The following is a 26,167-nucleotide window of genomic DNA, read 5'->3' on the forward strand; positions in this document are numbered from 1 at the left end:
TAAATCTTTTAAGAAAAGTTTATGGGGTTTGATGGTTTGATGCCTCCTGCAGAAAAAAATATTTATTTTTTTTTTCCCAAGCAATCTTTTGGTTTCCCAAGTATTCTTCTGGTCCTTTCAGTTGAGAAGGAAAGGCAAACTTTCATGAATTGAGCAGGGGCACTCTTTGAATGAAGTGAGGGTCAGTGCTTCTCCAGGCTTTTCTTCCCATTGTTTGAAGAATACACTGAGGATGGTAGGAGCAGATGTGCTGCTTCTATTTGGGCTTATTTGGGCCCTCTTATGGATATATATGAGCTGCTATTGCATTAAATCCTCCCATGGTTGCTGTGGCTTAGTCTGCGTTACTTAATGTATTGCAACTCTTATTAAGCATAGGGTGAGTGCTGGCACTTTACATTGATACCATCCTATTAAAAAACAATGACAAAAAAGATGAAAATTATCAGTAGCAGGAAAAATCAGTGGAAATCTCTCTCTTCTTTGATTTATTGATATATACTCTGCACTTGTGACCCCTCGGAGAGGTATATCTGCCACACGGTCCTGCTGCAGCTGGGATGGGCAAACTTGGCCAGCTGTGTTAGCAACAGAGGGTGAGCTAATGCATCATCCAGCCATTGATTGCTGAATGTGACATGTTGTTTGTAATAGTACCTGCCACAGGGATTAAATTCCAGAGGGGGAAAAAAAAAAAAAGTGGAAGGTGAAGGAGATTGTATTTAAAATAACTCCATGTGAATGATCTATCTGTATTTCATAATGTACAGGAAGACTGGCCATGCTTTGAACAGTAGACTGCTAATTTCGTTTAGCCAGTGACTCTCAATTTAAATATACTATAAATGAAATGGAGAACGGATGCTCATGGTCATGAATGTTTTAATGTTAGCAACAAAAAGTCTGTTTTTTGTTAGGGTAGAGGAAAAGCAGTCTGGCATTGGAACAGAGATGCTGCATTAATTAAAGGCAGCCAGAAAACTGGCAGATTTTTTGCTTTTAGGGGGAAATCCTTCGAAGAGAGGCTTGCTTCTGACTACTTAAATTGGTATGAGAATCTCTGCCTTGTGTTAGTTACAGACGTGTCGTGCTGGGTAGGGCTCCATCCCGTCATGGAAGCGCTGTTATATCACTGCATGTTCCCACTGTTCTGGTATCTCTTAAGGCAGGTGTTCTCTCATGGGCACACATCACTGCTTCAAGGACAGTATCTCTTTCATGAGGACCATACCCCTTTCACCTTCTGAATCTCTTATGCTCTTGAAACAGAGCAATTGTTCGGTGGGGAATGTAAAGCACATACTCGTCCCCACCTTCCACTAATGATGGAGGCGGTTTGTTTTGGTTGAGGAAAATACATTGAATACATAAAATGCGTATAATTACTCACCTATTCATCTCCCTTTTTTTTTTTGTCCCATTCTCTTACCTTGTTTACACATGCGTGTGGGATGTGGTTTACCCAGGGGAGAGGGCAGAGCCGGGCTTGAGCCTGTGCTGCTCGAGGCAGCCATGGGAAATCCCGCTTGCGTGAGCGATGGCTCCAAAGAGGCAGCTCACAGTCTGCTTGTCCCCTTGTAACGAGCCAGGAATGCTCTTTACCCCATGAAATACCCATGTGGAAAATCTGTGACACGTGTCCCTTTTCCCCTAGAGGGGAATATACTGGTCAGAAATCCTGGTCTGCTGTGCTGGAGCTGCCTTTGCCACAGCCCCTTCTAATTCAGCCTCATCAGGAGGAAATCACTGGTTTGCACCTGATGCATTATCAAAAAATATCCATTTGCAATGAGGTTGTATTAAGCATGACATTTTACAAGGCCAGCTGGGAGAAATGTTTTGTGATTAAGTGAAGCTAGTTTCTATTCGAGTCATGCACTTTACTTTCCAAAATATCTCATTTTTGGAGGGCACAATGCGTATTCCTTACCCTCTTCCCGACAGCCACATTTTACGAACAGGACTAAACAGCAACCAGTCAAACTTACTCCATGCCAGGGTCAAACAGAGCTGGGGAGATGCTATCTTCAGCAGGATTTATGATGTATGTGTGTGCTTGGAAGATGCTGTGTGATACCCAGCCACAGGCTGACCGTTCAGGGAAGCGTTAAAATGTCAAAAGGAGTCACCCAGCAGAAGCTTAGTGCGATGGGCTTGAGATTTTGTAGGTGTTAAGGTTGTTGAAGAGGACTGTGATGCACTAATTTAACGTCCTACATAGCATGGACAGCGGAACTTGATCTTCTGATACCCGTAACCTGTCCCTTTTGTACTATGTGCTTAAAATCTGTTCCAAGATAAGAGTCTACTTAAGCCTTTAAAGATTGCTTAGCAGTCAGTAGAGCTGGAAACAGCACTGTTGGCTGAAGAGCAAAATGATGCTGGGCATATCAGTTCCAAATCCTGCAGGGATACCCAGGATGGGGCAGAGGCTGTTGCTACTGACAGAAAGCTCTGCTGAACAAATGGGACCAAGAAACCTACTATCCATACTGATGTTTGAGCTGAAAACCATCTGCTTGAGCTCTTCTGCTAGTCCAGGATGAGAAGTTTGTGTGCTTCTAAGAGGAACTGTGGAGAAGTTGTGTCCTTAGTCTGTAAGTGGAAGATGGAAGTAAGAATTGGGAGATCGAAATCTTTCATCCTAGAATAATGATGAAATCTTCCATTCTAGGATAATGAGACGAGAGAAAATACCTGGAAGGCGCATCTGGGTGATGCAGATGATCCCTCTAAAAAATAATTTGTCGTTCCTTAATCTCCTGCTGAGGATGCCCTGAGTCTGGGATTCCTGTTGGGCCCCAGAAAACATCTTGCAGATTCATTGGGCTTCCCTGTGTGTTAAAATGCATGAGAGAGAGTTGCTGGCTTTCTAGCACTGCTGTGATGAGCTCTCTGCTCGCCATCCCTTAGGCGGATGGTTTGCAAGGAGGGATTTCCCAAAAGCTCATAGTATTGACTCAGCCCTACTTCCAGAATCCAAGGGAAATATCTGCTGAGGCACTTGGAAGCCCCTCCTGGAGTCGCTGAGGTCTGTGGGGACTTCCACATGTGCTTTGATCTTTCTGTCTGAAGCGCTTTGAAACAAAGATTTTGTGGAGAGCAAATAGTCAGCATTCCTGAAGACTTTCAACTTCTGTTCTGCAGCAGCTCTCAGCAAGTCTTACCTTTATGGCAATGGTTTTTAGAAGTGAAGACCTCAATCCAATGCAACTTTGGCACAGGAAGACATGGAGGTCATCCCTGGAGCTGCATGGGAGGTTTCCAGTACAGATAAAGTCAAGGCAGAGGCTTTCTGGTTTGCAAACTCTCCTACTTGACGAGCAAGAGGATGCCCTACGGAAGGGGACAGGGCAGGAATATGGGGGAATTTGGATGCAACCAGCAAGTCTTGGCGCTAAAACACTGGTTGTGGTGGTGAAGGTGTCTCTCTCCCGAGCACTGTGCTCTTCTGGTCCTCGAGTGACTTTGAGTCTCTGGTTGCCCCATCCTTGACCAGTGAAATCACATCCACGTGAGGCTTTTCTCCAGTGACACAAACCTGCCTTGTGCTACTGCCAGCATCTCTCCTTGGATGCTGTGTTGGGCAGAGCTCTTTGGACCGCTGTTGTAATGCTCTTGCTCAGCACACCCCGTGTTTGCCTACCCGGTTTAAAGTGTTACTAGTTCCTGAATGGAAAAACTATTTGCAGGAACTCAGCAGCTTCCCTGCTTTTGAGCAATGGAGCCGTTAAGAAGTGGCTGCTACAGATGTGGTCAGATGTGCCACTGAAATTAAAACGCAATATGAATTTAATGGGAAGTAGCTGCTCCTAAATGGCTGCATCGATCTAGATATTCCTAATCTGGGGTGGAGATCAATTTTTAACCTGTTTTATTTCACTGCAGTATATCCACGAGGCTGAATTGAAACAAAATATTATTCCAGGATAAACATTCTCACCTGTGGATACTGAGGAGGAGTAGGAGCCTGAGCAGCTCTGCTGGACCGGCTTGGTGTGCACACAAGCTGCAAAGTGATTGCAGGCAGCAGTCAGCTGCTGCAGTTGTAAGAGGGAACCCATCGTGTGGAAAATCCCTTGCAGCTGATATGTCAGTCATACCTGAGGATCAGCCAGGAGGGAGGGATAACAGCACGTTTGCTTCCCAGTTGAAGGCTGTGTAGCTTGTAAAAAACATTAGTAAATCTGGAAACGAGCTGCTGGGAGTTACTGGGGAACTGCAGTGAGAGGTACAAGTGGTTTTAGTGTTGGAGAATAAGAAGTAAAAGCAGTTGAGAAAAACAGAAATGGAGCCAGTGCTCCTCATCTTGATCAGTGTCTTAAAAGCAGTATGATTAATCAAAATTCCTTGCAAAGCAGCATTTTATGGGGTGCTGGCACGAGGCCTGCTCTGAGTTAGCCAGGTCTGTCACAGGCAGCTCTGCAGGAGCCATTTGCACTGAGGGTCATGTGAGGAGATGGGGAATTTTTCAAAGTGGTTCTGGAAACTCATTAGGCTAAAAGAAAATGGTGTAAATCTGTGGTGGGTGAAAGCTGTCACTGTATTTTTACCTTTCAATGTGCCTAAGCTGGGCTCCTCCACCCCTCCATCATCCCCACTCCCTCTCAGTGCTCGCCTGCATGTGCGGCTCTGGACAAGCCAAACCAGAAGCGCTCCTCCCTGACCCTTTTGGACAGATTTTGGGGTAGGGAGAGAAGTTCCCAGCCCACAGGGTTTGAGGTGCATTCAGGGTGCCCATGCAGCAGCAGAGGTTTCCATGCCAGGCTGCCTCCTCATCCTCTCCCTGCCTGCAATGCTGACGTTGTGCTGGTGATCCCAGGCGGGTTGCTTGGCCCTGGTGCCGCTGTCCTTGCACCCAGCACGATTGTTGCTGGGCAGGATGGAGGGGTGTCAGGCACCTGGGTCCTCTGGTTGGAAGCAATGGAGGATACCACATTTTCTCTTGATAGAGTTAAATAATGGGTTTTTTCTTTCTTCCTTTTTTTTTTTTTTCCCCTTCTATATTCTTTCTTTCATTCTGTTTTCATGGGGGATTGTGATGCTTTCCTGCTTCAGGTATTTATGCATCCAGACAACCCTGCCCACTGGTGCCGGTCCCTATTTTGGCACAGCCCTGCTCCTTCCTTTGAGCTTGCCTTCACCAGGTTCATTTTGTGATAAAACAAGCTCATCTTCACCCTGGAATAACCTTCAGGGCTGTGAGTTAACCGAGTTAAGAGTTCTGGTGTTTTTCTCTTGGTCATTCAGAGATACTCAAGTTCCTGGTGCTAAACAGCATCGACTGAAGCACCATCTGCCCAGGGTCATGGGCACCTGTGGGAATTGGTTAAAATACCCCTTTGTTTCTTTTTTAAATAAATAGGTTTTTTTGCAAATTGGAAGAAGCTCTAAAAACTCATTTCCCTGTTTTGTTGCTTAAAAATCAAAAAATCCTTTGCTTCAGAAGGGTGAAGAGGGCAGATAGAGGCCTGCAGCTGAAGGTGCAGGTGGTGGCAGCAAAGCAGTGAAATGCTGTGGGATCCTGGACTGTCGAGGCTCATCACACCCTCATGGCATCTTCTTGCCTTAGGGGAACACTTGATTTCATCCTAGTTAAACCCTCCTGATGGGTTGGGATGGCAGTGGTGACACACCAGGCATATTCTTATATTTGATAATGTGCTGTTTCACCTCTGGTAGAAATGGGATGCTTTTCATCTAGCCCCAACATCATCTGTGCTCAGATGGTTGATGATTAATGTGGTTTTTTTCCCCTAAATTCAGGGAAATCTCAGCAGAAGGGTGGAGCAGAGCAGGAAGCAGCAGCAGCAAATGCCATCTCACCCTCATGGAGAAAGATCCTCCTTCTTCCCTATTAAAAAATTAACAATAATGAAATAAGTTCTTTATACTCACCTCTGGTCAGAAGATCCTTGCCCATTTTGGGAGTCTCCTCAGGTTTTCTGGGAGTATTTAAAGGATGCAGGGCTCATTTTTTTTGTTCCATGCCTGGAAGTGTTTGAGGCCAGGCTGGATGGGGCTCTGAGAAATGTGATCTATTGGAAGGTGTCCCTGCCCATGGCAGGGGCTTGGAATGAGATGATCTTTAAGGTCCCTTCCAACCCAAACTGTTCAGTGATTCAAGAAAATTTCATCCTCACTGGGAATGATGCTGTAATAGTGGGGAAAGTGATCCGGGCACTTTGGTTTTCTCTCAGTTAAACTTTACAGCAGGTTTACCTGCTGGAATCAGGAGGAGTTAAAATGAAAATGGAAACGTTCAAATGAAGATAGCACACAGAGTCTGATAGTGATAGAAAACGGCTGCAAAACAGTAGGGATGGCAGACTGAAATCTCAGGCAGTCAGAAGGCAAATGAAAAGTAAAGATAAAGAGTTCCTCAGAGGTGTTTGCTTCAAAAAGAAAAAAATTAAAATAAAAATATTGTGGAAGCAGATTGGTATCGACGCACACCCAAAAGATTTGGCAACTCAAAGAAAGAGGATGCTAAAAAAGGAAATTAAAATTCCGTATATTGTTTGAAAGGCAAGAGATTGCTGCCTTAGAAGAAGTGCCATTGGCATGTGTGGCATGTTCTGAAATTGCTTGGGAGAGTATATTGGTTTGGGGTGGGGAAGGGAGGGAGAGACTAATTATATATAATCTTAAAATGAATTAGGTGATATAAATGTAATGAAAGCAAATCCTGTTCCTGGAGAGACTTTTCAGTTTGCATTTTGATATCCTAGGGCAATGGCGTGTTGCTCTCTGACAGACAACCATTTGATTTGGAAATATGTGAATAATTGGGAAGTGAAACCTCTTTGAATTTGTTCCTTTCCCCTCTAGCGTTTGAAGGACTAATTATAGGAAGAGTTGCAGAATGCCCTGTGCGGGCACGGATGCAGCCAAGTTTCTACTTTGCTGGCTGCATGAGTCACTGCGCTGCATCCTGTGCTCTTTGATATGTGTCCTTGCTTCCAAAATTATATATTTATTTTATAGATGGAGAGATAAGTGTGTTTTACTGCGTGTCACTGAGCCCTTGCTAAAGATACCTCTGTCGAAAGGATGCACAGCAGCTCGGTGGAGGAGGCTGGGGATGGGCTGGGACGTGAGGGTGGCTGGGTTTGAGTAAACACACTGATGTGAAGAGTGAGCGGCTTGAAAGCTCGAGCATCTTGGCGAGGCTTGTGCTGCTGGCTCGACTGAGAGGCAGCGCCCTATTTTAAGATGATTTTAAATGGGGTCTGAGGATCCTCCTGTCTGCAGTTCTCTGCTCACCAGTAACCAGGTGCTGACCCTGTGCTGGGCAGGAGGGACCGTCTCCCATGCCCAGCATGGCCACTGCCAGTCCTCTGGATGGCACGAGCAAAATCAGTGTGACAAACCCAAGCACCTCGAGGGGGGAGAGAGGGTTAATCAGGCACATGACTGGTCTGAGGCATTTGATCCCATTTATCATCTCTGCCTGTGCTCAGCCCCTGGACGGTGGGTGTGCCAGGGGAGTTAGGGCCATCGTTGAGGTGGGAGATATGGAAAGTGTGAATAAAAATACTTCTCAGTCTGGAAAAAAGCAGGATTTCACTATCTGGAAGAGCTTGCAGATCCTAGATAATTATACTGTACAAATGTGTGAATGTCTTAAAAATATATGAAGTCCTCTCCCAGTGAAGGTGACATGCATGATGGGAGCAAAACCTCCGCTGAGTGGGTCTGTATGGGGAGAGTGGGGCACTTACAGCAAGGTGGACAGCAAGGTGGTTGGTGTATATAAAGCCCCAAGCCTCTGTGTGAGAGCTGTAGTTCCCAAGCTGTGCTCAGCAGGCCAGTTACAGTGTCATACGTTAAGCTTTTGTTGTTTAGGTAACACGGAAAGTTTGGGATCTTCTGACATAGGCGAGTCACATATTCCTGGTGGCTCATTCCTGACCTGATGTATAACCTTGGGCTTGGAGCTGTGCCTCCTCCTCCGGCTCTCCCCACCTGTGATAACTGGGATAGCGACATTTGCTGCTGTTTTGCAAAGCAGCGTTGGCATGGAGAGCCGCAAAGTAAAACGGGGATGCTTTATCGGGCCAGGATGCGGGATGCTCCGCTCGCTGTTCCGGCCCAGAGCCGATGAGCGAGGTTGCTTAAAACACGGTGCATCCTTTGTCTCACCATCTTTAGGCAATATGCTGTTTGGGAGGAGGCTGGTGCAGCGAGGACCAGATGTATGTTAAGCCCTTGGGGCCATATTGAAATGCAAATGGAAATGAAATAGTGTATTTCTTCCAAGAGTGGCATAGAGATGAAAATGCCTCGTTGGTAAGACTGTGCATCGAAAGCGGATAACTGGGTGTCAGCCCTGACAATGCTTTATCCTGTTGGGAAACCTGCATGCCATGCAGTGTTGTATTTGGGGTTTTGAGGTCATTGTTACACAGATTATTTAAGCCTGGATGCATTTTTAGCTGGACTTTGTCTAAAGAATAAACATAGCAGGGGCTGTTTTCCAGTCATCAGCTAAACGGCCAGATCAAGGGCTTGAGTCAGCGATTCTTGCAAAACATTACTGGCTGTCTTCAAAAATATTTCCTAACACTTTTTGCTTTTGAAAATGTAATCATGCATAAAGAGATGTACGTTAGTTGTGCTTCACAAACGATTCTGGTGCCTAGACTCACTCTCTCTCTGTGTGTGTGTGTGTGTGTGTGTGTGTGTGTGTGTGTGTGTGTGTGTGTGTGTGTGTGTCTTGGCTCTGCCTCTCACTTGTGTGGTGCTCTGCTTCCTACATGTATCCATGTATGCCTGAGATGGCAACCTAAAGAAGGGACTCATCCTCTTCAAGGAATAAAAGAGATAAATGATCTCCTCCTGAAAAAAAACAGAATTTATATTTTTGCTGTATTAGGGATGTGTGGCTTGTAGCAGCATAACTAACCTGCAGCCCCTAATTCCGCTGAAAAAGCTGCTGCAAACAAAGGGCTCCAGCTCTTGCTGCAAGGCTTGTAGGTCTGCCCTGGCTTTTAATTCAATCTGTAGAACTCCTTTCTAGTAGAAACACCAGTATTGTTCATATTTCACGGTGAGATGGCTAATCCCCATGCTAGAAATGTAATATATATACCTTGTATGGCAAGGAGGACAGTATGTTCATTCCTCCCTATGCTGAAGTCAAAGGGGGTTCTGAGATGCCAGCTTGGAACAAGCACTGTGGCAACTTCTCCTTCCTGCTTAGATTTTTCAAAACTCTGTAGTGACTTGTGGATACTTAATTTGAGACATTTTAAGCATTTTTTTTTTTGCCCCCTCAAGAATGAGGCACCTTTTCAAGACAGCTTAGGCTGGCTATCCTGCATGAAAATATTTACTCCCTTTGGAGCTCTTGGCCCTTCCAGAATACAGCCGGGCAGGCACGTGGCTTCCTCTACTTCAGTGTAAAGGTCACTTATGATGTGTTGTTAATGAATAATTACTGCTGCATGCTTCCCTCTCTAAATGGCATGGCATCCTTGCTACATAAAACATTAAAAACTTGTTAAGATGGGAAATACCAATGAACAGAAAGCCTGTGCAAAATCTCTGTCTATTGGGAAATGGTTGCAAGGGGAGCAGGGAGGGTCTCTGGCAGGGAGGAGGCTTTGTGTCCTTCTCTCAGCAGCTGTTGGCTCCAAATGGCACTTCTAGGCTCGAGGCAGTTGTTCGGAGGGATTGGGTTCCTCAAATCCCAACATGAAAAGAAATGCAGTCTGTCTCGACAGGTCAGATGGAAATCAAGAGCAGAGTCAAAGTCAATAACAAACTGTGTTTGTTTGGCCAGTAGTTGCTTGGGTCTGCCAATATTTGAATTATTTTTAAATACATTTTTAGATTGAAGATATTTAGTATAGGAACTAGGCAATGGCCAGACTGGGCCAGAACAAAAGCCCACTCAGCCCAGTGGCCTGAGTTCATCTTTTCCCAAAAGATGCCTGAGGAGGAATGGCAGAACAAGCAAGTGCACGTGGTTCTGTTTAAAACATTATGAGGAATCTTCTGAGAAGGGGTTCCCCACATTTTCTAGCCATTTATGTGAGGAACAGCCTCCTCCAAGTTTGCTTTGAACCTGAATCCCACCAGCTGTGATTATTTCACCTTTCATCACTGGTTGTTTACCACTTTTTTTGTCCTTCATTACTTGTTTTAGTCTTCATCAGTCGTCTCACCCTTGCAAAGCAGAGGTCATCTTAGAGATGGAGGAGGTTGATCAGCAGTGTTAATCTCCAGCTGTTACTCAGCATGAGGAAGAGTGCATCTCTTAGTACTCACCAGAGATCCCAGGATAGCTGGAATTATAGGTTATGTTTTTCTTGGGTTATTGTATTAAAGATAGTGAATCCTATACTAAAGTATTTATATTGAAGAGCTTGAACTGTGACATGATACCCTGGGGAACTGTGTACAAGCAGTGGTGAGCTGACACTCTCCTGTACTCTTATCTTTGCTCCAACCTCAGAAAGAAAGATGTAAAGGTGGAGGGATTCCCATCTGCACTGCTGCCTTGCCTGGGACAGGTGTGTTCCTCTGCTTGTTGGTGTGGAAGCAGGTAGATGGTCCTGCACGCTCCAAAAAGTTATCAGAAGCTTTGTTTGCTCTTCTCAGGTGGCTGCAACACCTTACCAAAGTTCAGGACAATTGGCTAAAGAGCACTGAAACTCATCTGTTCAAACCTAGTGGGCAGCTTAGAGGTTTTATTGCTCAACTGGCTGCTGTCACAGTGAAACTCTTCGCATTGCCTTGGAACTTTGCCTTTTTTTTTAGTGACTAATGGAATTTATTGGTGGTATGTCTTCCATTTCTGTTCCTGCTGATTAGCAGGAGTTGTACAGTAATGTCTCATACAGTACCTTTTTATTAGAGAGGTGGGAGTAGTTTGCACGCCTGTGTCCCCAAGTATATCTGAGCAGGGGGAGGCAGTGAGAAGATCTGTTCAGGGCTGCAGTTTGCTCATCTCTGTGTAGCTGCCATACCTCTGTGTGTATGTTCCTGCAGGCACCTCTCTCATCTTACAACTCATGCACACAGAGCAAAACAAGTGATTACTGCATCTTGCTGATGAAGCTTTTGAGGAGAAAGGAAAGGGTTTGACTGCAGCCTAAAATGATCATGTTGCAGATTATGGAGGGAATATTTGAAAGATTTTTTGCAAAGTGATTTAAACAAGGACAAGGTAATCCATGGTTGCCCTCTTGCTGAAATCTGGAGGAGAAGGAAGAAAAAAAAGAACTAAAGTACCTTCAAGATTTTAAAAGTTTCACTCTATCAAAGTCCAAGGTCTGACTTGCTCTCTGGTATCAGGAAAGGTCTCTGAATGTTCTGGTTAATAGAAGAAGGAATCACTTTCAGTCATTTGTCATTCATAACCAAGCCACTTTCCATCATATACCAGCAGTCTTGGCTAACTGGGGAGGTCCCAGTTGACTGGAAGTCAGCAAATGTGACACTGTCTCTAGAAAGGGCAAGAAGAAGGATCTGGGGACCCACAGGCCTGTCAGCCTGATGTTGGCGCTGGGAAAGGACAGAGAGCTGATCAGTTTTGAGTGCCATAATGTGACATGGACAACCAGAGGATCACGTGCAACAAGCATGAGGTTATGAAAGGCAGGTCCTCTTCACTAACATGATCTCCCTCTGTGACAAGGTGACCCACCTAGTGGGTGAGGGAAAGGATGGTGAGGGAAAGGCTGATGATGGGAAGTCAGAGGGGACTTGAGGCAGTTAATGGCCTTGTGGTGGAATCAGGGTGGCCACTGGCAGCAGGACAGGGTTGTGTCCACAGGTGGTAACATTCAACATGAAGAGAGTCTCCAGGTGTCAAACATCCTCCAGTCACCACAGCAGTTGTGTAATTGAGGCTGACAACCATATACTCTTGATTTTTCTTTAGGAGACCCAGCTGTCTCCATTAGAGAATCGTATAATGGTTTGGGTTAGAAGAGACTGTTAAAGATCATCTCGTTCCAACCCCCTGCTGTGGGCAGGGACACCTTCCACTAGACCAGGTTGCTCCAAGCCCCATCCAACCTGGTCTTGAACACTTCCAGGAACGGGGCATCCACAGCTTCTCTGGGCAACCTATTGCAGTGCCTCACCACCTTCACAACAAAGAATTTCTTCTTGATATCTAATCTTTCAGTTTGAAAACATTGCTCCTTGTCCTATCACTGCAGGGCTCGGGAAGAAGCCTTTTTCCATCTTTCTTGTAAACCTCCTTTGTACATTGAAAGACTGCAGCAAGATCTCCCTGGAACCTTCTCTTGTCTTGGATTCAAATTGTACTTCCAGTGATAAATCCCTTTAAATACTTGTGTTGTCTCTGAAAGTGCCCCATCTCCTTATTCTCATACATCAGCATCTCAATAAAGTGGGAGCAGCATCACAGGTGGGAATTGTGGAGATTCCCACCTATCCGAGGTTAGGATGTCTGGAAGTACTGTACTGAATCTTAGAATGTTACTTTATGCTGTTTTACGTAATATTGGAGCCTGGTCACCATGGGAACGAGCGTCTAAATAGAAAGTCGAACTGGAAGGGAATGTACCCAGTTTCTGGGGTGGAGCTGTTGAGCTCATGTCATCCAGAAAGCTTGGACACGGATGGAAGGTGAGTTCCTCTCTCATTCTGTGTGCACACTGTGCTCCAAAGTGTTTCAGTCGTCCTACAGTGTGAGAAAACTGGGAAGGAGAAGACCTGTCTCAGAGCACACAGTTATTTTATTGCTTCCCACCTGTGAAACAGGCAGGATTTCAACTTTCTGGGACAGTCTGCTCAAAAACATTTGTATTTCAAAGGGGGATCCGGATGCTGGTGAGTGCATATAATCAAAATGGAATCTAATAGGTGGTTTTATTTTCCCCCACCCTCTCTATATAATATCTCTTCAGCATCTCTTTTATGACTTGTCTTTAGAGAATCACTACAGTTATCCAGCCATTTCTTCTGTGCCTTTCATTATTGTAACAGAAACAATCACTGGAAATTACATGATGGTATTGCGTTGTGCTACATTCCTTCCTCAGGTCATTTGACAGGAGCTTTTGTCAATAGACCCAAAGGAGAAAGGTACATTTCTGTAAACATGAGACAAGTCTTAGATGTGCTGTAGCAACCTGGGAGAAAATTCCATTGTGAAAGGGGCTCTTAAAATTGCTCATGTGGGATTTACCATTAAGAGCATAAAAACTGGAGAAATGGACCTGTGATTCGGCTGGCAACTTGTTTCTCATCCTTGAAGAATTTTAGGAATGTCTTTACTTCCTTTTGGAGGAGTTTGTGATTGCAAGGGCTAGAAAGTTGCTTTTCTTCCTTCCTCCCTTGTCTTTCGGGCTGGGTTCTGCTGCCTTCTCATGCTTTCACTGAAGCTTGTTAACTCTCTAAATACCAGTGTACACTGGGAAAGAGCCTTTTAAGAGTCAGTGGTTTCTTTTGCAAACCTTGAATGATCTGAAGGTCTAGAGTGTAATGCAAAAGATGTCCCTTGCTTCAAGGAGTTATCAGGTATTTTCACGTGTACTGCTGTGGGCTGAATGAAGGAACCTCTGCTCGGGATGTTGTAATGCATACTTGTCCTTCATCAGTGGAACTCTGGCTATAATTTGTGATCCTGCTTCCTTGTGCACTGTACTTGGATCATACTCTTAGCCTGGAGCTAAAATGCACCAGGGTGTCAAGGCATCGGTGATTCCTCACGTGCTAGGGAGAGCAGGTTGGACTGGCAGCTCAAATCTGCCTGTTTTGTTCTCTGGAACATGGAGAGATACAGGGATTTTGTCATTCCTTATTTTGCATAATACACAAATGGTCTTTGCCCAAAAGGGCTCGAATCCCCATGAATACAGCAAGCTCTGAGCGTGCTGCAGGGAGCCACAGGCTTTGCTGTAACTCAGGGCTCTTTGCAAAGGGCTGGGCAAGCATGCCCTGTGTGGGCCCACACCATTTCTTGTTACTGAGGCCCTTGGTTCCTCTGAAGCAGAAGTTTGGTTTCCTCCGGTGAATAAAGAAGAGACTCCAGTTGGCATCCGCCAACAACCATCCATCACTGCACTGGAACTGAGGTTTGAACTTCGACACCCGTAAGACTTTTTTCTCTGTCACTGCCTCCCCTTCAACTGGCTGGCAAGAAGAAGCTGTGGTGTAGCAGAAAGGTAATCCCAGAATACTGATCTCTAGGTAGAGAGAATCTTCTTCTGCTGACAGCACTATCAAATTAATTCTTCCCAGAGTTTCCCACTTGCTCATGTAATCTGCTGATTAAGTGAGTCATCTCTATGGTATATTTGAATTCTGGTCAATGATGGAGTTTAAAACAGTGATTTTGAACCTGTTCCACAGTGTAGAGTAGTTGTGCTTTTTTATTTGTTTTCTTTTTCCATCCTGCTGAGAAAACTGCCCCACTTCGAGCTTTGATTATTCAAGTGGAAGAGGGTGACAGGAACACAAACAAGCATCATTTAATTCTTGGGGGCACGCTTTCCTGATGCTTGACCTTTTGGACTTCCCACATCTTCTTGTCCATTTACATGCATTACAGTTTTTCCAATTACCAGTGAATTAAATTTGGAATTGTGGTATTTGGAAATGTCAAGCAGAATCAATAGAAAAGCACTTGGGGCCCAATCTTAGTAGACTCAGCACATTTTAAAGCATATTTGAAATGTCCCTGCTGATAAATCTCGGAGGGCCATGTGTAGATTATGAATCGAGGTGCTGCTGTTTGGGTACTGAAGCTCTCTGTGGCTTGCCAGGTGTGCTGTGCTGTGCTAGACACACATCACTCTCTCCCTGGAGAAGACCTTAACAATCAGGAGCTCGGAAAAAGCATTTCTGCTGGTGGCAGCAGCATAAGATGATGAGGATGGTAGGATGGAACAGCTGCACATGAAAGAGCTGGGAAAGGCATCACCACGTGGTTATCACTGTTCCTTAAAGCTCTTCACTCCACAAGGAGATGCTCCCATATCCTCATCCCTTTGCTTGGAAGGAAGCTTCTGCCTGGAAGGTCTGCTTTGAAAGCTTTTCAAAACTTCACTGTGTGGGGGGAAAATATTTACGAACATACGTGATTTGACTTCCTCCTCCCGTGCTCTTCAGAGACCTCATGCCGGCTCCTCAGGAGAAAGGGAGAGAACAAATGGCTGTGTTTTAAATGTCATTTCATAATTTGCCGCATATTTTGCTCAGTGATTGGTGGCATCTGGTCGAAATCTGCCCTCCATTTGATTTTCAGGAATGTAGTTGGAAATGTCTTAATCTTGCAATTAAACTCTAATGTTTCCTGTCACTGAGGCTGCAAAGTTTGGCGGCTCAGACAACCTTCTCGGTAGCTTATTTGCACAGTGCTCAGCCCACGAGGGGCCATTTTTCATGCCAGAGAGTAGTCATTGCTGTTACAAGCCAAATAAATGGTCTACTTAATGCTTTTATAAATGCACACCTCACATTTAAGGCGAAAAAATAAAAAAAAAAACCTCAATAACTATATGCTTGCTTGAAAACTCGTGGTCTGGGGAGAAAACACCACCTCTCCTTTATGGAAATCCTGTATGGAGCAATGCATTTATGCATTTTTTTGGTGTGGTGGTGCAAAGGAAGCCTGGAGGTGTCTCCTAATGAGCAGGGTGGATGGAGGAGAGGTTGGCATTTTCCTGCTATGCTCCTTTCAGAGGTCCTGCATGAAGTGTCATCCTTGGGGATGGTCACACGTGGACAGACAGCAGCTCAGAATCTGTGGAAATTTGGATGGGCAATCTGCAACTTTACACGCTCTCCTCCACGCCATGCCCTGTGCAGGCAGGTGGGCAGCAGCAGTGCCCTCTGTGGATCTGCAACTTCGTGTCAGGGCTGACTTGATTTTGTTTTCGTTCTCTTGGGTTAGTGGAGGAGTGTGCATCTGTGTAAAAAAAAAAAAAAAGAAAAGAAAAAGAAATTAGGCCTTTTTTGTGTGTTATTACTAATCCGGTTTGAGCTCTGCTGTCCAAATTGCCTCATTTGTGACCCAAAGTGCATTTAAACATGAACTGCGAAAGCACCACGGCATTAAATGTTTTTGATTGATCTCCCTGATGGTTTTATTAAAGAACTAAAACCTTTTTTTGGGGGAGACAGATACAGTTAGCAATGTGAAGGGAGAAATGTAATTACATTTTGGCTTTGTCCTTAACTGAAATGATACAAAATAGGATTTTTCTAATGGATAACTAAAGTGATCTCTTCTTTAAATAAAATATAGAAATGACCATCTGAGTTCAAGTCAAAAATGCTCTGCTTCCAAAAATTGATTAACTGCTGGCAATGTTTCTGTCCTGCTGCACACCAGGCCAGCCGGTGACCTGGCCAAATCTCCTTGGATCTCTCTGCCTGGCCAGAGGAATGATTTACTAAACCTTTTCCTGAGTGATCCTCCCCTTTGGGCCAAGAGATTAATCTCATCAGCGCCGTGTGCACGTATGTTTGTGTGTACACTCAGTATTCCACTAAATCGAAGATTGCTCTTGTCTCACTCGGCTCCATCTTCCCTCTACAGGAATCTGCTGGGTTTTATGGACTTGTGAGAAGCTGGAATGCTGCATGTCCTTCTCTGGGTCCTTCTATCCGCCTTCTTCTATCCACCCTATTTGACTTAAAATACCAAGGAAATTATTCAGAAGAATTAAACCTTTATTGCATCCTTTCCCCGAGATGGTAGTAATGACTCTTTAAACACACTATTTATATTTTACAAAACAGGTTTTTGCTGTCAGTTTAGGGGATATTCTAATAAAGATCTAATTATTTTGAATAATTTCCTTGTTATCTTTTACTGACTTAAACCCAAGTTAAAAAAGATATATATGGGGGGGGGGGGGGGGGGGCATTGCTACACAGATGTCCGTGGAAGCTGTGAAGTGTGAGTCATGGTGTGAATATAGAAGCCCTGAGTTGTCATCCCTGGTGAGCAGGGAGGATGTATTTCTTAATATTAAAGTTCCTTTTTTAATTTTAAAAGAAAATGACTTAAAGCCTCCTGTCCTTTTGAGGCTGGTTGTCAATGGCATCATTGCAGGTTACCATGGCGATATATGCTGAGATAATAGATTAACAGCCATTGATTGACTCGGAAACTTGGATCTCTTTTACTGTGGGATAAGCCAAATCTATTGACAGAAAACAAAATTCCAAGTAATATCTTCCCTTGGTGTTACAACTTTGCTGTTCTCAGTGCTGCCTGGGCCCAGTTTTACCTGATCTGGCTTAAGAACCAAAACATTCTGCAGTAGTAGATGCTTCTAATTAGCCAGGGCAGTGCCTACCCTGGCATTCAGCCAGTTGGAAGGGGTATTTGACCATTCTGTGCCTGGCTATTGAGTTCCCCAAAGGTGGGGTGAAGTTTTGGCTTGAGAAAAGGTCTCTGCAGGGTCATGGGGGCTCGTTTCAGTTCCGCGGGGCTCCATCATTTCAAGGCTTTTTTGTGAAGGAGCAGGGAATACACGCAACAAGTCCTCAAATCCTCATGTGCAGTTATGTACTTCACCACAGATGTCATCACTGGCCTGATGCTTTGCCTAAGAACGTATTTAGACCCTGTTATTGAAGTACAGCAGGAATGAAATCACCCAGCCTGGGGAATAAGTGCTGGAGCAACACTTGGTAATCGTGTATTCATTTTGTAGAGATGCAACTGGGTGGTCTCTCCAGAGCAACATTTTCCAAACGTTCCCAGTTACAAGCCTTCATCTGGCTTGATTTTGGGATCTGAAATGCTAGCAATAACTATTTGAAATTCTTTAATTTGCAGCGCTGCACATAATTTCTGGGCAGGTGTCTGGGAGAAGGAGAGTGGGGGGCAGCAGTCCTCTCTCCCTGCCTTTCTCTTCCCACCAGTGCCTCCCAGTGTGCTCCACATATGCTTAGATTGTGGTCCCCCCATTAAAGGGTGTGCCAGAATGCAGCTGTGGGTTCGGAGGTGGCTGGTTTAGCATCCCTGCAGTGCTGAGGGATGGGGAGGGGCGGGTGTGAGCTGGCGCTGAAGTGGCTCATCTCAGCAGATGCTGCCCTGCAAGGTGAGCACCCAGCAGCCTCTCATTTCCCAGCTCTGTGCTCATCCACGCTGTGGTTTGAGGGGTAGCTCTTGAAAACAAACCCAAACCTCAAACAAAGGGCCCGACTTTTGTAATCACACGTGCAAGAATGCATCCGCAGTTGCTTAATTGCTGCATGCAATTACCCTCCAAATTAGAGGGCAATTACCCCAATTCAGTGTACAATCTCTGTCATTTTACATTATAAAATTACATGTACAAATAGCTATATAGGGACATAACGAAGTGTTTGCAAATAGCTTCAGTTGCATACACAGTTTCATATATAAAGCCCGGTGGTTTTGACAGTCAGGCAAACAGACTGTCTGGTAAATCACTCAGTGTTTATGCAGACTATTTTGACACATCCCATCTTTTCGTATATACTTTCATTTTAGGTTTTCAGAAGGGGACAGGCAGAGATAAAGAGCTGGGATTTATAGCAGCCTTCAGCCTTGGGGAAGATATTCCCCGTGTATCTCATTATGAATTAGGAGCACAGCAACTGCTAACACCTAGACCTGGAGTTGCTACACTGGATCTTGGCCATAATTTAGAAGCTGTTGGATAATGATACAGCCTCAGTGATCTGTCAGCGACTCCAAATTAGAAGAGCAGAGTTTAGTCTCAGATCAGCAGCAAGGTCCCATGCATCAGCAGGCTGAAGTCCTCCAGTTCAAGAGTACCCTTTTTTAATGAGCTCCCTCTGTGCCTTGCAACTCCCAAGTAGAGGCGAGAGGTCCTCCTGTGTCGCATGGTGCTTCAACTGCTCTTCCCATCATTATGTGCCTCAAATAGGTGCTGGGGGTCTTGCTTGGCAAAAACCTAGTGATGCTTCAGTCATTGGGAGCAGAAAACTTACCCAAGGGAATCAAAGTTGTGATAGTTCCTCAGGACTGGGGTCAAAAAGTTGATTTCCACCCCAAAAATGGGTGATGGTGGGTAGCCACCCTCTGCCTTTGTGATGTATGGGAGTTATTTGGGCTTGGTATTTTGTGCAAAGGTACTTCTGTGCAGCTTTTGTTTGAGGAGAAGCCACACTGCGTCATCCCCTAAGCACTGGGTGGATGCAGTGGGATGCCAGAAACCCATCTGCTGCTGCAAAGCCTGATGCTTCCTTAGACTTTGATTTCAAACAGGACTTCAGGCTTTATTTCTTAAATGACTATTTGTGGATCGTGGTATTAAAATGTTGGTAATTTTTGCCTGGTTGCTGGCACGAGACTCTTTTCCATGGAGGGGACTGGGGCTGATAGTGGGCTGCACTGCTGGGCATGCTGTGCTTCTGCCCCATGTCCATGCTTCTGCCCCACAGCCATGCTCCTGGTTTACCTTGCTCAGCCTTTCTGCAAAGCGCTGCCAGAGCAGTGGCTCTGCCTCCAGTAGTTTTTGCAGGCAGTCACCCAGCTCTGGTGGAACCATCTCCCCTGCAAAATGGCAAATGGATGGCAGGAGCCAGCAGATCCCACCTGTGACTGTACCTGTTGCCTGTACCTAACGGGAGCCCCTTCTCCCATTGGTAGGAAACAGCTTTTTTTCCAAATTTTGCATTGTGGCTGGCAAAATAGGGTTAGACAGGAGGGGAATAGGGACCCAATGAATTAAACCCGGTTCCAACAGCGATCTTCAAACACTTGCTCAGCAAATGTTTTAGATCTCATTGTGCCCAAGTCCTGTTGACTTTCTGCCAAAAGCTAAGCATTTCCCTGGGATGTTTATTTTCCATCCCCTGTGAGCAGGATGTTACCAGGCAGTGCCACTGAATGAAGGAGCCAGGGAGCTTTCATACATACCAAGGCTGCTGTGAGGGAGGTGACAAGAGCATTGCGAGGAGGGGAGAGCAGGTCTGGGAGGACACAGCCCCTTTAGTCCATGCCAAGCTGTGACTGCACTGAAAGCCTTTTGTTTCAGGAAAGGTTCTTTTGCCCAAAATTAATCGTGTCCCTCCCCTCAGATACTCAGGCTTGGTACAACACTTCTCTTGAGCCAGGTCGTGCTGAAAGGAGAAGCAGGACATGGTTGATCTGTGCCTATTATGGCACAGTTTGGGCTGGAAGGGACCTTTAGAGGGCATCTAGTTCAACCCATCTGCAGGGATCAGGGACATCTTCAATTACATCAGGTTGCTCAGAGCCCTGTCCAACCTGAAAATGAACGTTTCCAAGGATGAGGCATCTACCACCAATCTGAGCAACCTGTTCCAGTGTTTTATCACCCTCACAGTACAAAATTTCTCTCGTATCTAATCCAAATTGACTCTCTTTTAGTTTAAAACCATTACCCAATGTCCAGCTCAGCATTTCCTACAGGCCTATAGTGGCTTTGGGGGTATCCATTGACCAAGGGGGGAAGTGGAGACAGGAAAGACTACATGGCTCCCTGGAGATGCAGGAGCAAAGCTCAAATTTCCTTCTCAGAGTCACCACCACCCCACCTTTCTCCCTCAAAGGGACAAAACCCTATTTCGATTCCCCCTCCCTCTGTTGAGTTGAGGGCTTTAACACAGCAAGGGCAGAACTGGCAGTTAGCTGTAAACTTTGGTCTCTGCGTGATCCATTACAGAGCAAGGTGTGAGTGTTTCTTGATGAGCTAAAGCAGCAGGTAAATTAATACCCAGACCTGGAGCCGTGCCCCTTCCTGCTGAGACCATCTTGGGCACAAACAGAAGGGTTTCTTGCAGTCTTGAGCACCCAGCGGGGTGAGGATCCTACCAAATGGCTTTTAAAAAGATCTGAAAGCAGGTAACAAACATGTAGGGCTTTAAAGTGTCTTCTTAATGCAAGCATCCTTAAGAGCTGTTTTAAAGAAAGCATACATATATTTAGTCATCCAAAACTTTATGCATGCTTTTATTCAACTCATCTAAACTTTGACAGCGGGGGGAAAACTGGGAAAGGCCTTTTTCCTGGCGCGGTTGCTGTTTGCAGAGTTGGGTTTGCATGTTTGCAAGCAGCTCTTAGTCTTCAGTGGAAACTTGTTCCAGAAAAGACAACTGTCTTGGGGGAAGGGAGTCTGGGCTCAGCACAGGATTTAGCAGCCTCAGTTTGCTGGTCCCAGAGCTGATGCAGCTCCTGCTTCATATCTTTTCAACATCCCCTTTTCAAAGCGCAGTGGAAATATCAAATCTCACTGCAGCTATGTGCATTGCATTGGCCGTCGTTGCAGGTGGAGAAAACAGAGGCTACACAGCATTTCTTGAGGTTACAGATGGAGGTGGCTGAGCCAGAATTAGATTTGGGGGCTGATTTCCAGTAAAATGGTTCATTAAACCTTCCAGCTTTCTGAGTGATGGAGTTAGGGAGGGAGAGGAAATTTCCATCTTGATCAAAAGCAAGATTCAGTTTGGGGTGATGGAAATGATATTACGAAATGTATTTCCAGGAGTGGAGCAGAAGGTGATAGTCAGTATTAGCTATCAGCTGAAAGCCATGTGACGTATTACAGTGAAGGTGCATTTTACAGTGAGGGGGGGGAAACACCGGCACAGCTTGTCCAGAGAGATGGTGGGTGCCCCATCCCTAGAAGCATTCACAGCCAGGCTGGATAGATCTTTGAGCAACCTGGCCTAGTTGGAGACGTCTCTACTCATTGCAAGGAGGTTGGACTACGTGACCTTTAAGGGTCTATTCCAACCCAAAACATTCTATGATTCCATGAAGCCTAGATATTTACTCTGTTCTTTACAAATAAAAATATATCTCCCTTCCCCCTTCCCTTCCCCTCCCCTCCCCCCCAAGAAAAAAGCTCCTTCTCTTTCCTGCTGATTTAACCGGTATTTAGCAAAAATGCTTAATCTGCCCTAACAAAGCATGGTGTAAGTATCAAGAGAACAAATATCAAGGCTTTAACAAGGAGTGTCAATATTGACACTGTTCTGTGTTGAGGGATATTGGTAGGTTGTTTTCATTATAGTAAGCAACTTGTCAGAGGAAAACTCTGATGGAGCTTTGCAAGTGCTGATAAAGCCTGCAGGTGCTATTGAAATTGAGCTCTTGTTCGTGTGTGCTTTGAATATAATTTCCAGTTTCAAAAGTCAGCTTTATGACATTCTCATACCCCTACTCCCTTGCAGTCTCTCCCATGATGCAGATTAGACATTCTTCCCCCTCCCAAAAAAAAAGAGTTATTGAAGGATTGAACATCTCTTCAGACTGCAAAGTCATCTTCCTAGTGTGATGAGTTTGCTCCGTACCACAGAAATTACCCATCACTGAGTCCAGGTTTTGGGGCTGGGAGCAGACTGGATGCATCAACCCTAGTTTGTGCAGAAACTGTGGTTTCTTCTGCAGCCTTCTTGCAGTTCCATTTCTAGTCCGTGCCAGGTCACCTGCTTTCCTTTCTTCATGCCTATGGGGCAGTTGGAGTTTGATTCCCTAAAGCAGATTAGGCTACACTGAATAGCTTGAATGAAATCTCTTTCTCAAGCACCATCTCTAAAGGGTTCTCCATGCACTGTACAGTTGGAGGTGAATCCTGCTTGGAGACTGGACAGCTTGAGGAGCTGCAGGCTGTGGAAGGGCAGGTCAAACTCCCCACAGAATCCTGCTCGCTTGGGACAGCCCCTTTCTGCTCAGTATCTTACGAAGACTGAATATCATCTGCTTGTTGAGACCTCTCAGGAGGGGCTGGTTTGCCATGTTGAGCAGCAATCACAGGCTGGGTTGCATATGGGTCATCCAGACATGGTTCTGATTGCCTTAATCTCAATATTAAAGGTTGCGCGACCTTTGGAGAAGATAGTCATGAAAGGACTGCAAAATTTTCCAACCAGAAATGTAGTTCTAAGATTTACAGAGGTCTGGCTATTCTAAGACCAGAGCACTTTCATTTCAGCGTCCTGTGGGATCTATCTGTGTTTTCTACCCAGTTGTCAACACGTTTTATTGGGATACCTGCATTTTCCATGACAATAATCCATCAAAATAATGGCTGGGTCTGACCTTGCCTTAGGTTGGGTAATCCCAAGGAGAGATGGCTGCAGGGCATTTCAGGATTTATGGAATCATGAGCTTCGTGGTACAAGGCTCATGGTGCCTCTTCCGTTTGTCTACTTAGAAACTGTGTTTGTTTCATTCTTCGTTTTGTTTTAAACTAGTCCTCAAAATGCCACAAAGCAGAATATTTCCAAATGAAGAAAGGATTTCTAAGGTTTAGGACAAAACAGGTCACCTGCAGATATCAGTGTTCCCTTACATGACTCTGTTTTTAATGGATGTGTCTGCAATCATGTTTCAGTTCTGCCTCGTGGTGTCTATGGGGGTGTTTTTTCACTTGGGGCAATAAGAATCCATGGTCCTTTGGTACAAAGCTCTAAAGGAGAAAAGACCCACAGACTCCTTTGTTTGTGATGGCCACTTGAGGTGGCCAGAGTAGTTTGGGGAACAGAGTTGCCTTTTGCTGAAGGTCCAGCATAGGTACAGAGGCACCATGAGCTGTGTCAAATGCAGCTAAAAACATGGCATTTGTCATATGGAGATTTACTCAAAAAAGCCTGAACTCGGACCTAAGTGAGGAATGGTCTGGCCCTCCTCTACAGGATGAATGTTATCTGTTCTGTTATGTCCTGCTCATGTAAGCAACTATTTATTTTTACATGGTGTTTTCCAAAATCATGGCGAGGAGTGAGAGTGACTCCGTTGTGTGACAATCCAAGAAGCATCAAGTAGCACCCTGGGAGTTTTCCTAAACAGGGTTTCTGTGACTAGAGAATACTGGGCATAGGTTGCATGTGCATCCCCTTTTTAAGGTCTTGTGGTTGACACAGTGGCCAGAGGAGATCTGAGGAGGTCTCAGCTGGGCTCTTGACTTCACCATGAACTCCTGTTGTGAATTAGGCAAACCTGGCCTCTCCATTCCCCACCTCACACCAGGGAAGAAGAATAATCTCAACACTGTGCTCACTGGTGAGCTGTTTAGCTCCCAGGGAATCAAATGTATGCACCACCTAAACTGGAGCCATGCAGAGATATGTTTCCCAGTATCTATTTCTGATTTAACTGAACACTCTTGGGGTTTGAATTTTTCTTCAGGGCCAGGCCATGGGGAGGCTGAGACGAGGGAGTGCATCTACTACAATGCCAACTGGGAGTTGGAGAAGACCAACCAGAGCGGCGTGGAGCGCTGCGAGGGGGAGAAGGACAAGCGGCTCCACTGCTACGCCTCCTGGAGAAACAACTCGGGATCCATCGAGCTGGTGAAGAAAGGCTGCTGGTTAGATGACTTCAACTGCTATGACAGGTAATGGCCTAACTGGTTTATCTAAATACAGGTTTAATTGTTCCTCTAAATGTAAAGGCTCATAATTCGAGCACTGAGGAAAAGAAAGCAAGTCCAAGTCCATTGACCCATTCATCCCCTCTAATTACTTCTGTTGCTAATGCAGCTCTCAGAATTGTCACTTACCTGCTTTGACTTTCTAAATAGAAGCTGCAAAAGGCACTTTTAGGGGTTTTGTGTTTTGTTTGGGTTCTTTTTTTTCCTTAGGAAAGCTCTGATAATTCTGGCATGCATTGAAAAACCTGTCCTGTACCATCAAGTGAAGAGCAACGTGTTCTTCCAAGAGCATTTGGTGATATAAAGGAAAACTTGGAATCATTTGGAACTGTCTAGAAAAGCACAGATATCTGGGGGTGGTTAGGGGTTGAGGTATTCTGGCGTTTGTGATGCTGCAAAAAGTTTGTTCTTTGGCTGAGTTGGAGAGACGGGCTGGGAGACAGAGTGAGGCAGGAAAAGCAACATGTGAATTTCTGTGTCGCTGCCTGTAGTGAGTTGAAAAGGAGTGAGGTTTTGTAGTATGAAGGCTCCAACCTCATTAAATAGCTGGGGAAATTAACTAGTCTTTTCTCATTTCCCTTGATGCAATTCTACAGAGGGGAAAAAAATTACAGCTAAAGAAAACAGCCCTCTGAAGTTTCACCATTGAAAAGGACAGTGTTCAGTAGCTCTAGGCTCAGTGTTTCTCTTAAAAAAACACCCAATGACCACCCAACTAAGCCAAGCCCAATGCTTTCAATAAGGATTAGCAACATAAAATTCAAGGACTTCCCTTGATTTAACACCAGTGTAGGTTGAGCTCACATTTGTGAAATTCCCAGTTATGCATCTTTGTAGCTTCTCATTCCAAAAGTTTTAGGGCATGGGGTCCTGTCCTGTGGGGTTGAGCTGGGACTAGGTTTGTCCCATGGCTAGAGAGATTTCTCCCTTCGGTGCTGTACACTTTCCCTGCTTTTGTGCCCATTGTCTTAGCTTATCTCAACTGTGACTTTTTCCTCATCTTCAATTCTATTATTAGCTCTGGGGTTACTTTCTCACCACACCTACTCCCTTGCCAATTGAGTAGCCAAGCTCTATATATAGTTAAATTTTTATTCTTTCCCAATAAATCAATCCTCCTTGGCCCATTAGTCATCCTAATGCTGATCCTTCTGAGAACAGAAGGTCACTGTATTTTCCTACTTCCAGGCAGAAGTGTTTACTGTAAACAGATTTCTCCTTTCAGTGCCTGCTCTCGTACCCAGTGACACTTGTATTGTCACTGAGTGTCTCTGCAGGGATGTAGTGGTTCTTAAAGTTTGTCATAATGTGTTGCTCTGTCACAATGGTAAAAAGTTTCCAGGGCTCCTCACCAGCCTTTTGCAGCCCTGGAATTGAGCATCCAGTATCCCATAGCCTGACTCTTCAAAGCCACAGGTTCCAGGGCAAAGCTAAATGATCTTCTGAGAATCAACAAAATAAAGGTTAGCTTTAATTAAATAAATGAATAAAGGCTCTTTAAATGCAGTCCTTTCTATTTTTTCCCTTCCCTTGAGTGCCCTTGGCAGACATTGATACATTCCAATGTGGCAAAAATGGCTAAAAAGATGATTTTTTGATCAACGGTTCTGTGCTGATGCCCTGTTTGTTTCTGTCTTTGGCACCTTTGGATGCTGAGCTCCTGGAAGCAGCCCTGGGAGACAAACCCATGCCCATATCTCCCTGGATGCAGGGCATGGTCCTGTTCTGCTGGCTGCTGCTCTCGGAGCACAGGCAGCACGTGCCGAGCGCTGCCTCCTTGTCGCTGGAAGGTGGAAAAATTTAAGGGCACAAGGGTTGGGACGTCGAGGGTG

General features: G+C 45.1%; 1 protein-coding gene across 2 annotated transcripts in view; it reads left to right on the top strand.

The window, feature by feature from the left end:
* Positions 1-26,167, top strand: part of LOC114062268 (activin receptor type-2B) — a 71,827-nt gene that overhangs the window by 14,017 nt on the left and 31,643 nt on the right. For both annotated transcript variants that reach the window (XM_027893526.1, XM_027893525.1), the window contains exon 2: positions 24,092-24,299. In XM_027893526.1, the coding sequence (XP_027749327.1) occupies positions 24,092-24,299 (208 nt within the window). The remainder of the gene's footprint in view (positions 1-24,091; positions 24,300-26,167) is intronic.

The sequence above is a fragment of the Empidonax traillii genome, unplaced genomic scaffold, assembly GCF_003031625.1.
Source record: "Empidonax traillii isolate 1590-97213 ecotype Southwest subspecies unplaced genomic scaffold, ASM303162v1 scaffold393:size534744, whole genome shotgun sequence".
Lineage (NCBI taxonomy): Eukaryota > Metazoa > Chordata > Aves > Passeriformes > Tyrannidae > Empidonax > Empidonax traillii.